The 17,316-nt window shown below is 42.3% G+C and overlaps 1 protein-coding gene across 1 annotated transcript in view; it reads left to right on the top strand.

The window, feature by feature from the left end:
- Positions 1 to 17,316, top strand: part of LOC126252746 (sialin-like) — a 140,867-nt gene that overhangs the window by 92,334 nt on the left and 31,217 nt on the right. The window contains exon 7 of the mRNA XM_049953651.1: positions 13,049 to 13,181. Within this exon, the coding sequence (XP_049809608.1) occupies positions 13,049 to 13,181 (133 nt within the window). The remainder of the gene's footprint in view (positions 1 to 13,048; positions 13,182 to 17,316) is intronic.

Genomic DNA, 17,316 nt, shown 5'->3' with positions numbered 1-17,316 from the left:
GGCAAACCTACGTTTCTAGCATTTGTAGACTTAGAGAAAGCTTTTGACAATGTTGACTGGAATACTCTCTTTCAAATTCTGAAGGTGGCAGGGGTAAAATACAGGGAGCGAAAGGTTATTTACAATTTGTACAGAAACCAGATGGCAGTTATAAGAGTCGAGGGACATGAAAGGGAAGCAGTGGTTGGGAAGGGAGTGAGACAGGGTTGTAGCCTCTCCCCGATGTTATTCAATCTGTATATTGAGCAAGCAGTGAAGGAAACAAAAGAAAAGTTCGGAGTAGGAATTAAAATCCATGGAGAAGAAATAAAAACTTTGAGGTTCGCCGATGACATTGTAATTCTGTCAGAGACAGCAAAGGACTTGGAAGAGCAGTTGAACGGAATGGACAGTGTCTTGAAGGGAGGATATAAGATGAACATCAACAAAAGCAAAACGAGGATAATAGAATGTAGTCGAATTAAGTCAGGTGATGCTGAGGGAATTAGATTAGGAAATGAGACACTTAAAGTAGTATATGAGTTTTGCTATTTGGGGAGCAAAATAACTGATGATGGTCGACGTAGAGAGGATATAAAATGTAGACTGCCAATGGCAAGGAAAGCGTTTGTGAAGAAGAGAAATTTGTTAACATCGAGTATAGATTTAAGTGTCAGGAAGTCATTTCTGAAAGTATTTGTATGGAATTGAACCATGGACGATAAATAATTTGGACAAGAAGAGAATAGAAGCTTTCGAAATGTGGTGCTACAGAAGAATGCTGAAGATTGGATGGGTAGATCACATAACTAATGAGGAAGTATTGAATAGGATTGGGGAGAAGAGAAGTTTGTGGCACAACTTGACTATAAGAGGGGATCGGTTGGTAGGAAATGTGTTGAGGCATCAAGGAATCACCAATTTAGTATTGGAGGGCAGTTGTAGAGGGTAAAAATCGTAGAGGGAGACCAAGAGATCAATACACTAAGCAAATTCAGAAGGATGTAGGTCGCAGTAGGTACTGGGAGATGAAGAAGCTTGCACAGGATAGAGTAGCATGGAGAGCTGCATGAAACCAGTCTCAGGACTGAAGACCACAACAACAACATATTAAGTATGTCACATATTGGGTAATCTGTCCTACAGTAGGTATTATTTCTTAGAGTCTAACATTTAGAGAATGTAATGAAAATAATAGCTGCATTAGAAATATTACTGTTGTTATATATTTAGAGAATAATTTTAAGTATTACTATGTGATTAAATGTATTTAGAGTTTGGACTGTGGCGTCCAACAAAAGCAAAAATACACATCAAATGTACAAGAAGTTCAATACAATGGACGAGAAGATAATTACGGTAACGGTAAGAAAATCACAGCTATAAAAGGAATACAGTGATAAAACTGAACTAAATATTTCAGTGAAGTTAGTTATTTCCAGTTTCCGTAAATTATATTCTCTATAACGTGTCTTTAGAACAACAGATTACAGAGACAATTGGAAAATACTGATGATCCAAAATATTTTGAGACCACGTGCTTAATAGCCTGTTGATTCACCCTGTGGGACGGATTACATTATGAGCGGCATGCACTCGACAAGTACTTAGTAGGTTTCTGGATAGTGCCAGATGCCTGTGCACACGTCACACGATACCCGTAAGTTACGGGCTGATGGTTTGTTGGTGCGGAGCTGGCACCTTATAGTTCGTAAATGTGTTACATCGGGTTTATTTGGTGGCCAAGGCAGTTCAGTTGAGTTCAATTAAATTTGTTGGTACGAATTTTAGACCTGTTATCTGGGAACTAAATAGGTCGTACCTATTAGGATAGCGTAGTGACATACAATGTTTTATATTATGTACACAACAATACGTTATTTTAACAGCAACCATTGGTAATATTAACGTAGAAATAAAACATAATATTGAGAATAAGAATCTTTAAAAAGTAACATAAAATAAAAGAAATTAACACAGCTCCAAGAGAACACGTTCCAGCTCTTTTTATTGGATATTTTACTTGCAGCCTCGATGTAACTCAAGTTTGGCCGACAAAGAACAAATACATCTCTAAACCTATTGTTGCTACACTCTTCTACATCGCTTAACTGTTACGATGTATCCGCGAGTCTATGCACGCCTGTGTGGATAGTCATAGCATTCGTTCTTTCTTTCTTTTTTCTAAATATTTCTTATATATGGGGTGATACAGGTTCGCCTACCGGTAGGTTTTATGTAACCCACCATCCCTTCCAAATCCACACACAACATTTTCATATTCTCTTGCTCACTACCTGCAAACTATTAACCATACAGAATAAATAAACAGGAACTTTTTTTTAGGATATTTAATGTAGTTTTATTTTTTAGTATGTTACATTTTCGCTGGAGCTAATGGTTTTCGAGTTACTCAAGAAATACGCATTTGAAGGTCAGTTTTGTACTGTTTCCTGAATAATTCGAAAACTCCACATCTCGGTGCCAAATTTAGCTTCATGTTAAAATGTCCTTTTCATTTTTTCCGTAGCAATAACGTTGTGAGCGGGAAAATATGAAAATCTCGCGCCTGGTATTTGAAAGCGTTGCGTGTTGCACGAAACCCATGGTTAGGGTGTGTGTGCATTTGTGTCTTTATAAATACTTTTCCTTAGTTAAATTTTCAAGCGTCTATCATTATATATAATGGAGGAAACGCTTCTCGCTTGATCTATTGACTTTATTTTGATATTCCGAGCGTCCAAATTAATCTTACAGACTGTAAGTTAAGTAGTTAGATATTGTACTTGCAATCACATCAACTGCAGTCCACATGTTTTTGTCACAATTGTTTGCAGATGGTAGTCTAATTGTCTGCACTCTCTCTGTACCTGAAAATGAGGCCAACTGAAAACGACATGATCAGCGGAACCTTTCTCTCCACATTCACAGATTGGTGCGTTACCATATCCCACTCGATGCAAATGTTGAGGATATGGTTCGTGACCTGTTAACTGGAGCACTATACCTCAGTATGGGCAATGTCGCGCAGTTTGAGCCCGCTCCGATGCCTGGAAGTATACTATAAACCCACTTTTCAGTGCTTCTAGTGTCTCACTCAGACTGCCATTCATCTAACTTCGACGCTCGTAAATGTCTTTTGTCAGTATATGATCTCGTACACAAGATACTGTTCACGCCCCAACCAACACAGCGCTGTCCCGTAACGTACCACGATATCCACAGGACATATACGGAGAATCACAAGTAAAACCCTCAACAGGTGTAACATCAAGACATTAACATGAGTTCGCAATCATTCTGGTCAGACTACTGTGGTACCATTGTGGCCTTGTGTCACGTTATCCTGCTGGAAGATGTCACCACTGTCGGGTAAGAAATCAAGAGTGAAGGGATTCAAGTTCAAGTAGTTCACGGCTGTCATGGTGCCTTTGAAAACTACCACGGATTCCAAGACGACCAGGTGAATGTCCCCCACAGCACAGTTCTGCCCCAGCGGCCTGCGTCTGTGGCGAAGTGATGGATGACGTTGAGCAGTCGATCGCCTGGATGACGGCGTATCTGGACACCATCATCGATGTGGTAAAACAAGAAATGTGATTCATCCGATAAGGCAACGAGTTTCTATTGATCCACGGTGCAATTTCGATGATCCCACACCCACTGCAACAGCAGCCGACGATGACATTGGGGTCAACATGGGAACACGAAGGGGCCGTTTGCTGTAGAGACTCTGAATCACTTGCACTTTCTCACCGTGTAACTATTCGATGTGAAGCGTCAGTCATGAGATGCTTGAGATGTGGCAGTAGCAGTTGCAGCTGCAAGGGCAGTAACAACTACAGCAGCAGCAAGAAGGGCATTGGTAATTACACCACCAACAGAAGAATAGCTACTGGAAAACGTATAACAGTCTGCAATTGCCTCCCCCTCAGTCATTCGCTTGCTTCGATGAGGCAAATGAGAGCTGGGAGATTTATTTACGTCATTTTGTTCTTCACTGCAAGGCAAATCCAATAAATGAAACTGAACGTCAGCGAGCACTTTCACTGTCAGCTAGAAACAAATTGTATCCATTCCCGGACCCAGTGTCTGGAGCTTTTGTGATGTTTGTGGTATGCTAACTGACTATTTAGGTCAGCAAATCCATATATTTGCAAATAGGTTCAGATTTAATGAATGGGTTAAGGCACGAAAGCAAATGAGCTTAATTTTCAGTGCTGACTTACAAGGCTCAATACACAAGTGTGTTTCTTCCTGTAAACAATGTGGTGCGTTGTATGCAGTCGTTAATCCGTGATGTTATTATACATATGTTATTATACATATATCTCCTGTTAGAGAAGTTAATGCGATGGTTGTGGATTCATTTGACCCAAACATGAGCGATGTGCCAAAAATTGCCAAATCTCACTGAGTAACAGGATCAACGTCTTATGATATTCTTGGTATCGACTTTCTTCGTAGTGGCAGTTGCTGTTGTGTTCTGCAATTAGCTGGTGACAACCAATTAACTTGTCATCTTCTGATTTAACGAGCGCCCATCGTCCGGTAGTCTGGAGGGGTGGAATTCAGTAGTAAGTGCAGTAGCTACCGATCCATCGCGCTCATCACCGATAACCACGCGCAAACAGCAGTGCTTTGTTCACTGTCTCTGTGTCTCAAAGCGAGTGGAAGTCCACCGAAAGTTTCCTCCACGTTGTCGCCTACGTGTGCCATATAACGCCCAAATTGTAGCCCAAGGCGTCGACGACGTCACTGCCCACCGAGGACCGCGAAAAAGACAGGCTGTGACGTGTACGTCACAACAAGTGACACAGTAGGTCTTACGAGTGCCAGTAGCCGTCTCTAGGGCGGAGCGAGTAACTATTTCAGGCGAGTTTAGTACTTATTGACTGCGCTTTTACGCGCATACAAGCTCTCGATAGCATATGACAAAGTTAGTGAGTACCTTTCTATTATACAGGGTGATTAAAAAAGAATACCACAACTTTAAAAATGTGTATTTAATGAAAGAAACATAATATAACCTTCTGTTATACATCATTACAAAGAATATTTAAAAAGGTTTTTTTTCACTCAAAAACAAGTTCAGAGATGTTCAATATGGCCCCCTCCAGACACTCGAGCAATATCAACCCGATACCCCAACTCGTTCCACACTCTCTGTAGCATATCAGGCGTAACAGTTTGGATAGCTGCTGTTATTTCTCGTTTCAAATCATCAATGGTGGCTGGGAGAGGTGGCCGAAACACCATATTCTTAACATACCCCATAAGAAAAAATCGCAGGGGGTAAGATCAGGGCTTCTTGGAGGCCAGTGATGAAGTGCTCTGTCACGGGCTGCCTGGCGGCCGATCCATCGCCTCGGGTAGTTGACGTTCAGGTAGTTATGGACAGATAAGTGCCAATGTGGTGGCGCTCCATCCTGCTGAAATATGAATTGTTGTGCTTCTTGTTCGAGCTGAGGGAACAGCCAATTCTCTAACATCTCCAGATACTGTAGTCCAGTTACAGTAGCACCTTCGAAGAAAAAGGGACCAAAAACTTTATTGGCTGAAATGGCACAGAAAACGTTCACCTTAGGCAAGTCACGTTCATACTGAGTTGTTTCCCGCGGATTCTCAGTGCCCCATATACAGACATTGTGACGGTTGACTTTCCCGTTAGTGTGGAAAGTTGCTTCATCACTAAACACAATCTTTGAAACGAAAGATTCGTCTGTTTCCATTTGAGCAAGGATAAAATCACAGAAATCGATTCTTTTAATCTTATCAGCTGCAGACAGTGCTTGAACCAATTTCAGATGATAAGGTTTCATAACTAACCTTTTTCGTAGGACTCTCCATACAGTTGATTGTGGAATTTGCAGCTCTCTGCTAGCTCTGCGAGTCGATTTTCCTGGGCTGCGAACAAATGCTTGCTGGATGCGTGCTACATTTTCATCACTCGTTCTCGGCCGTCCAGAACTTTTCCCTTTGCACAAACACCCATTCTCTGTAAACTGTTTATACCAACGTTTAATACACCACCTATCAGGGGGTTTAACACCATACTTCGTTCGAAATGCACGCTGAACAACTGTCGTCGATTCACTTCTGCCGTACTCAATAACACAAAAAGCTTTCTGTTGAGCAGTCGCCATCTTAGCATCAACTGACGCTGACGCCTAGTCAACAGCGCCTCAAGCGAACAAATGTACAACTAAATGAAACTCTATAGCTCCATTAATTCGCCGACAGATAGTGCTTAGCTCTGCCTTTTGTCGTTGCAGAGTTTTAAATTCCTAAAGTTGTGGTATTCTTTTTGAATCACCCTGTATATTGATTTCCCGTGGCCACTTCAGGGAGCCACGCGTTCGTGAAGTGTGGCGGACAAGCCGATTAATGTGACGTCACAAGTTCGCCTCAGCGACCGTATTTCTCGTGGGCACCGATACCCACTCTGTGACGTCAAATATTTTAACCGAGGCATCTAGCAAGAGTCTGCCTTGGCCGCTAGACAACAACAACAACAACAACAATAAAAGCCTGTATGCTGCATTCTATCTTGCCACCGTCAACAGCAACAGCAAACGAGATGCGGAAGACCATGCTGCAATTAGAAATTAATGGAGGAATGAAAGAATTTAAGTTGGACACAGGCGTGGCCCTGTCGGATTAATGTGGACAACTAGTCGTGCATAGGCTCACCGCATCTGCGACATCCACAGCACAATGACGCACAATAGATAGTCAATCCAGTTGCGGGCTCAGATCGTAGACGAAACAATAAGCCATTTAAGCCCGATTACAATTTCAGAAAAAAAATATTTATTTAAGAGAAATAGCTTCACAAACTGAACAACTCAATACTGCATTGGTTCATCCCTGACTCTTATGCAAGCAGTTATTCGGCTTGATATTGACAGACGGAGTTGTTGTTATGTTTGTTGTATGTCCTCCTGAGGGATCTTGTGCAAAGTTTTGTACATTTAGCGCGTCAAAAGCCTGAGCTGGTTGGATTTCCATGTATAATATAATAAAAAATACATAATAAATTTTTAGTTATATGGAAACAATGAGATTAATTTTTCGGCGCTCGGACAAGCTCAATAAGCTGGGCTATACCTGTAAATGGGTTCATATTAGTTCTGCATGGACGTAATAGTCTTTCTCTTACTGTAGATTTACGCTTACCAATTAATAATATTACGTCCGATCGCCCTATCCACCTACAAAATCTTGACAGTGTCCATCATTCCTTTTGTAATCGGATCTACGTATTAGGTCCGAAGTAGACAGGTGGATTTCTTGAATTCTTCTATATTGGAATAATAACTCAATTTTTCACTAACGAAATATGAATGTATTATTTCTTCTACACACATAAAAATACAGACTTTTTTACTTATTCTCTCAACCCAAAATGGCTACCACTGATTACGCTTTAAAGTAACGTGCGTCTACCTTCGTTCATTAGCAGAGAGCGAGTCCTTCCCCTTATCGAGGAACAGGAAAAATATGTTTTGAAAATCAAAAATACATGACGGTAGGTGCAGGCTGTACGCTGGGCTACCGCTTCACCTTTCCTCTTTGCCTTTAAAGAAAACGAAAACATAAAAGCAAGAAATGCAAAAGGTACATCACACCTGCTCAGAATGATCCAAATGATGTTAATGGGGAAGGAATCCGGCGATCTTGCTGACCAAGGTACAGTTTGGCAAGCACGAAGACAAGAATTACAAACTCATCCCGCGTGGGGGTGGACGTTATTTTGTTGAAATATAAGCACAGAATAGTTTGTCATGAAGAGAAACAAAACGTGGCGTAGAAATTCATCGACGTGCCGCTGTACAGTAAGGCTGTCGCCGATGATAACCAAAGAAGTTCTGGTATGAAATGAAATGGCATCCCAAACCATCACTCCTGGGTGTTAGCCGTAAGTTGGGCGACAGTCAGGTTGGTACCCCACCGCTGTCCAGGGAGTCTCCAGGCACGTCTTCTGCCTAGAGTCTCATTGACTGAATTACAATTGTCTTCAGGGATGAGTCACGCTTCTAACTGAGTCCCGATGAGCAGCGGAGGCGTGTCTGTCTTGCTCAATTTGTGAAGCTCTTTCTCTTGAGTAAATCATCCACTTTTTCTGAAATTGTTTTCATTTGTTTTTCTGTACATGTTCTTCACATCTATTACGACCCATTCGGATAATTCCTGCGTTGTGTGTTGTTTTTTTTTTGTCCAAGGATGTGTATTAATACACTCATTTTTATATTATCAGAGTTTACAATAGATCTTGTGGCAAAACTAGCTGAATCTAAAAGTTTCATCAGGTGTACTTCATGGGTTTTCTTATTTAAGTTTCCATTAATATGCACACCCATGAAACTAGAAATGTCTACCGTGATTATGACTTTTGACCAAGGTACGGAGCAAATAAAGGACGTGAATATATGCAGATAGATAACCATACCCCTTGACGGGCACACCACGTGTACTCCCGCCACGTGTTCCACATCGTTTAAGAGCCTAGTGCTGGCCGTGTCATTGTGAGTGGAGCAGTGGAAAGTGGACGATGGAACTTACAGTGGAGCAGCGGGTGTTCATTGTCGAAAGTTACGTGACAACAAAGTAGTGGAAATGGTGTGGTCAGTCATTTTCTGAGAAGTATAATGAGATGCTATGCAACGCTTAGTCCGAAAATGACGTCAGACAGGACCTGTTTTGAATCAGTCAAAAAATATTTCGAAACGTGCCCGCATACCAGGAAATGTGGTTGCAGTTCACCAGAAATTCAGAGTTCTACCAAATGAACAGGACGTCTGTTGCAAGAGACCGGCATATAACGTCCGTCACACGGACGAATGTTCCACCTGGGCCTGCACATGCATTCCTATAGAGTGTCTGTTGTTCATGCACTAAAACCAGCAGATGCTCCTCAGAGCCTTAAGTTTTGTAAGTGGTTATTCGCTGAGATAACAACATATAGCTTAGACTTGGATATGGTCTTTGTCTGATGAAGTCTAATTTCACCTGCGTGGTTATGTCAACTAACAGAACCACAGGTTCTGGGCAGCGGAGAACCGCACAAGTTCCACGAAACACCATCGCATGATCAGAAGGTTGGGGTTTGGTGTGCAGTCTCTGCGCGCCGCATTATTGGTCCCACCTTCTTTCATCAGAAGCTGACTTCGGCGCCTTACGGTTCCAACATTTTGAAACCATTTGTGACAACATTAACGGAGGAGAAAAAGGCCTACAGTACTTTCAACAGGCTCATACAGGCGGCCCAGCATTGGAGCACATTTACACAGTCTTCTCGACTGATAGGGTTGTTAGCAGAGCGTCTGGTCACGGCAATAGCTGGACACCAAGGTCACCTGATCTGTCAGTGTGCGATTACTTTTTGTGGGGTGCCCTCGAGTCTAAGGTGTATCGTGACAACCCTCATAGTCTTAAAGAACATTTCGGATGAGACTGCAGCAATTCCAGCAATCCAGCTTCGATCGCCTTCAGTAACTTGCTGACCACATTCCACGTTTCCTATAGTCAGTTTAGTACTATATTTACTTTCTTCTGTTGTGTTTCTTTGTACCATGGAGCTCTGTTCTCCTGGCCACTTTTATTGGGTCCATTCTATAAATTCATAGTAGATGGCATAGTTTAACTGTACAAAACTGGATGAGCTTTGTTTTCTCTTAGCTTAAATCTAGTCCATTTACGAGAAATCAGATAATTTAATATCATTTACTGTTTTCTCCGGGGTGCTTCCTTAAAGGCTTGACAATAATGCTTTCATCACCTAAAGAAACGCCTAACTTTTCCTCCTGATGCAAATAAATCGGTAGATCATCACCACAGAAGAGGGAAAGTAAAGGGTCTATGATCGGACGCTGCAGAACGCTTATAGTGATTTCTCCACATCAAGAGGACGTGCGGACGTTGTTTGTATTATTCAAATATTCTAGCGTAACTTCCTGCTTAGTGTTTATTAAACAAGAACTGTACCATTTACAAATAAAAAGTTAATTTCGCTCATATATTGACACACTAAAATGCCTTTGATAAATGCAGAAATACTCCAAGTGGTGATATAATTTGATAATTTTGCTACGTGCTGAGTGAAGGTCTAACCAGCTTTCACAGTACAGCATCCTTTTTGGAATCCAAATTGTGATTGACTGAGTGCCCCATTAGTACTCAGCTTTTTCCGTTGCCTCTGCAACAGCGTTCGGACCTGTTTTGTGATCCCCCGTGGTACACAAAACAGGTCCGAACGCTGTTGCAGAAGCAACGGAAAAAGCATGCGAAGTTCAGAAGAACGCGAAATCCCGAAGATTGGCTAAAATTTACAGACGCGCGAAATTTGGCACGGACTTCAATGCGAGATGCCTTTAATAGGTTCCACAACGAAACATTGTCTCGAAATTTGGTAGAATATCCGAAGAAATTCTGGTCGTATGTAAAGTACACAAGCGGCAAGACGCAGTCAATACCTTCGCTGCGCAGTGCCGATGGTACTGTTACCGACGACTGTGCCGCTAAAGCGGATTTATTGAACGCAGTTTTCCGAAATTACTTCACCAGGAAAGACGAATGGAATATTCCAGAATTTGAAACACGAACAGCTGCTAGCATGACTTTCTTAGAAGTAGATACCTTAGGGGTTGCGAAGCAATTCAAATCGCTTGATACGGGCAAGTCTTCAGGTCCAGTTTGTATACCGATTAGGTTCCTTTCAGATTACGCTGATACAATAGCTCCCTACTTAGCACTCATATACAACCGCTCGCTCACCGATAGATATGTACCTACAGATTGGAAAATTGCGCAGGTCGCGCCAGTATTTAAGAAGGGTAGTAGGAGTAATCCATCTAACTACAGACCTATATCATTGACGTCGGTTTGCAGTAGGGTTTTGGAGCATATACTGTATTCAAACATTATGAATCACCTCGAAGGGAACGATCTATTGATACGTAATCAGCATGGTTTGAGAAAACATCGTTCTTGCGCAGCGCAGCTAGCTCTTTATTCGCACGAAGTAATGGCCGCTATCGACAGGGAATCTCAAGTTGATTCTGTATTTCTAGATTTCCGGAAAGCTTTTGACACCGTTCCTCACAAGCGACTTCTAATCAAGCTGCGGGCCTATGGGGTATCGTCTCAGTTGTGCGACTGGATTCGTGATTTCCTGTCAGGAAGGTCGCAGTTCGTAGTAATAGACGGCAAATCATCGAGTAAAACTGAAGTGATATCAGGTATTCCCCAGGGAAGCGTCCTGGGACCTCTGCTGTTCCTGATATATATAAATGACCTGGGTGACAATATAAGCAGTTCTCTTAGGTTGTTCGCAGATGATGCTGTAATTTACCGTCTAGTAAGGTCATCCGAAGACCAGTATCAGTTGCAAAGCGATTTAGAAAAGATTGCTGTATGGTGTGGCAGGTGGCAGTTGACGCTAAATAACGAAAAGTGTGAGGTGATCCACATGAGTTCCAAAAGAAATCCGTTGGAATTCGATTACTCGATAAGTAGTACAATTCTCAAGGCTGTCAAGTCAACGAAGTACCTGGGTGTTAAAATTACGAACAACTTCAGCTGGAAAGACCACATAGATAAAATTGTGGGGAAGGCGAGCCAAAGGTTGCGTTTCATTGGCAGGACACTTAGAAGATGCAACAAGTCCACTAAAGAGACAGCTTACACTACACTCGTTCGTCCTCTGTTAGAATATTGCTAAGCGGTGTGGGATCCTTACCAGGTGGGATTGACGGAGGACATCGAAAGGGTGCAAAAAAGGGCAGCTCGTTTTGTATTATCACGTAGTAGGGGAGAGAGTGTGGCAGATATGATACGCGAATTGGGATGGAAGTCATTACAGCAAAGGCGTTTTTCGTCGCGGCGAGATCTACTTACGAAATTTCAGTCACCAAATTTCTCTTCCGAATGCGAAAACATTTTGTTGAGCCCACCCTATATAGGTAGGAATGATCATCAAAATAAAATAAGAGAAATCAGAGCTCGAACAGAAAGGTTTAGGAGTTCGTTTTACCCGCGCGCTGTTCGGGAGTGGAATGGTAGAGAAATAGTATGATTGTGGTTCGACGAACCCTCTGCCAAGCACTTAAATGTGAATTGCAGAGTAGTCATGTAGATGTAGATGTGACAACCCTCGAGTACATCACCTTCTCAAAACTTTTGAGAACTGACTTAAGAAGGACTGGCCGGTAGCTACATCTGTAGAATCACCTTCTTATGGAGAGTCCTGAAAATGGCATATTTCAATCAGTCTTTGAAAACACCCTGAACTATTGATGACTGAGAGCATAAAAAATTATAGGGCCACAACTTCGTAGTGAGTTACTCTATACGAACTTTAAAGGATCGAGGTGATCTTTCTGTGATGTTAATGTATGATAAAAATATCATGTCACTGCATTTCCTCCGTAGTGATTTTTCAGTGTATAGGTTTGCGTGCACTTCTGGACTTCTTGAACAGATTTTCTCACCCTTTTAGTGACTTGCAGTTTCACAGTATCAGTTCACTGAGATTTATGCCCCTGAAGAAATGTTCATTTTGTCCCAGCTGTGGAACAAAATTTAAGAGATTTTGAAAAATAACAAAAAATATAAGTAATTTATTATTGTAATTAAAACGGCAGCTAGCTTTTCTTACTACATTAATTATTCACAACTGATTTGTTATCGGTTTCAAATCTGAAAGGTTCTCCATTGGACAGCACTAGGCTACATTTTAAACAATTCCCTACATTTCGTTGTTGATTGTGGATAGTGCTATGATAAATTCTGGGACATTTATGAGCAAATGACTACTGAACTCAGAAAGTTTCCTACTGCACAACATGAAATCGAAAACAAGAACTAGTTATTTGCCCTGAATTACGGAAATGCAATCAGTGCAAAACACCATTCACATATGTAAACACTTCGACCGCATTGTCAGAGTATATAAAGCATATACTGCTGTCTGATGATCATTATTTCTGACTAAAAGGAAATTATAGTCATAGTTTGTACATACGTTACAAATGATTTTATGTGCGACTCTTTCTTTTTTTTTTAACAGAATGGAATCATATCGGCTATTCCCCACATCACTGGTACAGCTGGAAGTTTGGCATTTGTATGGCTTACTAACTTCCTGCTCCGAAAGGAATTTGTATCCAGAATCTGGACTTTTCGCATAATAAATGCGCTGGGTAAGTTCTGTGTAACTAAAAGACTCAAAACTTTCGAAACAGAATATCTCTATAATCTTTTAATTGCGATGTTCAGAGCTATAAAGGAGTATGGACCAGATATTAGCAATGCTGTTTTGTTTCAAAATTTTGTTCCTAGTTATCCTGGATTTATCAATGTATAGCAACACTCAATTAGGGACAACCAACACTTAACATATAGCTCTCCATTGCGTCGTGATGATGGGGTCGTGAAAGCTACACCCATCACCATTGAGACCCAAGTGGACTGAAGGTACAAGCCTACACCTTCGTCTACAACTGCGTCTATACTCTACAAGCAACTTAATGGTGTGTGTCGGGGGGGGGGGGGGTTGTACATTTTCTACCACTGTCGCTTCTTCTCTTTCTTATTCCAATCGCGAATGGCGTGCTAGAACAACGATAGTAGATAAGCCTCCGTAAAGCTCGGCTGTCTCTAATTTTACCTTCATAGTTTTTCGCGCGACATGCATAGGAAAAAGCAGTATATTGGTTCACTGCTAGGAACATACGTTCCCGGAATTTCAATAATGAAGTACAACATGGTGCACGAATCCTCTCTTCTGGCGTCTGGAGCTGGAATTTTATGAGCAACTGCGTGACGCTTTAGCACCCGCTAAACAGATTTGTACCGAAAAGCACTGCTCTCCTTTGAATCTTTTCTTCGTCTTCTGTCAGTCCTGTCACACTGACTGGCAGTACTGAGGTACAGGTCGCAATAGCTTTTTGTAAGCTACCTCCTTCGTGGGATGACTACACTTCCTCAGAAATCTATCCGTCAATCATATCTAATATCTGCCTTTCCTAATGTTAGCTTTAACTCGTTGTTCCACTTCAAATAGTTCCAAACGCATACTTCCAGAGTTACCGAATGTGCCTGCTTCTAGTGCTTGTTAAGAAATCGTGCAATCAAACAGTAACGGGTCTTTCCGTCTATTTACGCGCAATTTTCATTTGTTTGTGCTGTGAGTCACATGCTGATCTCTGCAACAAACGTCGTTCCACTTCAGATCTTCCAGTATTTCGTTACAATTCTGTAGTGATGCAACATCACTGTACATTGCAGCGTCATTCACGAAAAACCCCACTGAGTTTGCGACGTTATCCGCTAGATACTGAAGGCCGAAAAGAACCATATACGACCCATTTGGCGTATGATGACATCCTCAGACGTGAAGATGACTTCTGGCGTAAATCAAAGAAATGTCGCAAAAAATGGATCAAATGGCTCTAAGCACTATAGGACTTAACACCTGACGGCATCAGTCCCCTAGACTTAGAACTACTTAAACCTAACTAACCTAAGGACATCACACACAGCCATGCCCGAGGAAGGATTCAAACCTGCGACCGTAGCGGCAGCGCGGTTCCTGACAGAAACTCCTACAACCGCTCGGTCATAGCAGTCGGCTAAATGTCGTAAGATAATTATTTTCACAATATATACGGGGTGAGGCAGCTAAAGCAGACCATCTAAAATACATCCAGAATGAATAAATATATCGATGTGCTGTTTTCTCCAAGTTGTAGAGGACAATATGGAGAAACAGAATCAAGATAACAGCGTCGCAAACCATTGTCCCGCCCTCAGGAGAAGAGGTTCCGCGAACCTCTGCCCTATTATACCAAATGTAAGCAAACACCTAACTCACGTATGGTTCTTGTGTTGACCTGTGCCTCTGAAGTCCATCAGTCTGTGTTCTGCTGTCTTTGCAGTCAGATGACTTGCTCGCAAAGCTGGTGAGACATTCACAATGTACACTACTCGTCATTAAAATTGCTACACCACGAAGATGATGTGCGACAGACGCGAAATTTAACCGACAGAAAGAAGATGCTGTGATATGCAAATGATTAGCTTTCCAAACCATTCACAAAAGTTGGCGCCGGTGGCAACACCTACAACGTGTTGACATGAGGAAAGTTTCCAACCGATTTCTCATACACAAACAGCAGTTGACCGGCATTGCCTGGTGAAACGTTGTTGTCATGCCTCGTGTAAGGAGGACAAATGCGTACCATCACGTTTCCCGACTTTGATAAAGGTCGGATTGTAGCCTATCACGATTGCGGTTTATCGTATCGCGACATTGCTGCTCGCGTTGGTAGAGATCCAATGACTGTTAGCAGAATATGGAATCGGTGGGTTCAGGACGGTAATATGGAACACCGTGCTGGATCCCAACGGCCTCGTATCACTAGCAGTCGAGATGACAGGCATCTTATCCGCATGGCTGTAACGGATCGTACAGCCATGTCTCGATCCCTGAGTCAACAGGTGGGTACGTTTACAAGACAACAACCATCTGTACGAACAGTTCGACGACGTTTGCAGCAGCATGGACTATCAGCTCGGAGACCATGGCTGCGGTTACCCTTCATGCTGCATCAAAGACAGGAGCGCATGCGATGGTGTACTCAACGACGAACGTGGGTCCACGATGACAAAACGTCATTTTTTCGGATGAATGCAGGTACTGTTTACAACATCATGATGGTCGCATCCATGTTTGGCGACATCGCGGTGAACTCACATTGGAAGCGTGTATTCGTCATCGCCATACTAGCGTATTATCATGCGTAATGGTATGGGGTGCCATTGGTTACACGTCTCGGTCACCTCTTGTTCGAATTGACGGCACTTTGAACAGTGGACCTTACATTTCAGATGTGTTACTACCCGTGGCTCTACCCTTCATTCGATCCCTGCGAAACCTTCCATTTGAGCAGGATAATGCTCGACCGCATGTTGCAGGTCCTGTACGGGCCTCTCTGGATACAGAAAATGTTCGGCCGCTGCCCTGGCCAGCACATTCTCCAGATCTCTCATCAATTGAAAACGTCTGGTCAATGGTGGCCGAGCAACTGGCTCATCACAATACGCCAGTCACTACTCTTGATGAACTGTGGTATCGTATTGAAGCTGCGTGGGCAGCTGTACCTGTACACGCCTTCCAAGCTCTGTTTGACTCAATGCCCAGGCGTATCAAGGCCGTTATTAGGTCAGAGGTGGTTGTTCTGGGTACTGATTTATCAGGATCTATGCACCCAAATTGCGTGAAAATGTAATGACATGTCAGTTCTAGTATGATATATTTGTCCAATGAATACCCGTTTATCATCTGCATTTGTTCTTGGTGTAGCAATTTTAATGGCCAGTAGTGTATATGACAGTAGAAAAAGTGAATATCGTTTGTGGTGAATGTCGCCAAACTGTTAGAGCAGCGGCGCGATTGTATGCTGAAGAGTATCCAGGTCGCGCCACGTGTTCACGGTTTGTCTTTGAAGTCATTACAAAGAAGCTGGAAGCGTGGAGAATAAAATATGACAAGAAAAATAACAAGTGATGAACGAAATGAAGCCAGCATTTTAGCAGTAGTAACACACAGTCCAAATGCCACTAATAGCCATCTCTAAAGTAGGGATCCACCAAACGAGTGTTCTGCAAACACTATATTCCATCGCATTTCATCCACTTCACATCAAATTACTCTCCATCTGCAGCTCATGGAAGTCGCTTCCAAAATTGCTTATAGCTCCCTGTATGTGATCACTGTAAAGTGCAAAGTGATGTTTCATATCGATGTAAAATTTTGTTTAAGTAAGAAGCATCTCTCACAAACGGTAGGCACCATGTACTAATCGTCAGTTGACAATCCATGCTGACTCAAAGAAGTGTATAAAAACAACGTTCTTGGTCTGTCAGTGCTTGAGAGATTTTCAAGACCCGCACAACTGATCCCTGTTTTATTGCTGGCGATCTAAATAGACGCAAGTATCTCAAGTTCGTAAGATATGCTGGTGTTGCAGTTACTGGAAGACCACTCATTCGGTGTCAGTGTGGTACCAAGGGATCCCCCCCATTCCGCGCACGTCAGACCCTCTTAAGAAAACGTTTGGAGAACATTGGATCTGTCGCTCAGCAAACACTAAATGGTCTGCATACTCACCAGACGTAACACTTATATACTCTGAACTATAGCTAAAATTAAAACAAGAGGTCTATTAGCAAACAGCGCCATCTCCCGAAGGCATGAAATGCCTTACAACGCACGCTTGTACTGACGTTAGCTCCAGACGAAACTCAACAAGGAGTAATGTTTCTCTAGAATGG

Source organism: Schistocerca nitens, chromosome 4 (genome assembly GCF_023898315.1).
Source record: "Schistocerca nitens isolate TAMUIC-IGC-003100 chromosome 4, iqSchNite1.1, whole genome shotgun sequence".
NCBI lineage: Eukaryota > Metazoa > Arthropoda > Insecta > Orthoptera > Acrididae > Schistocerca > Schistocerca nitens.
The sequence above is the reverse complement of the archived record's forward strand: the minus strand, read 5'-3'. Positions and strand labels throughout refer to the sequence as shown.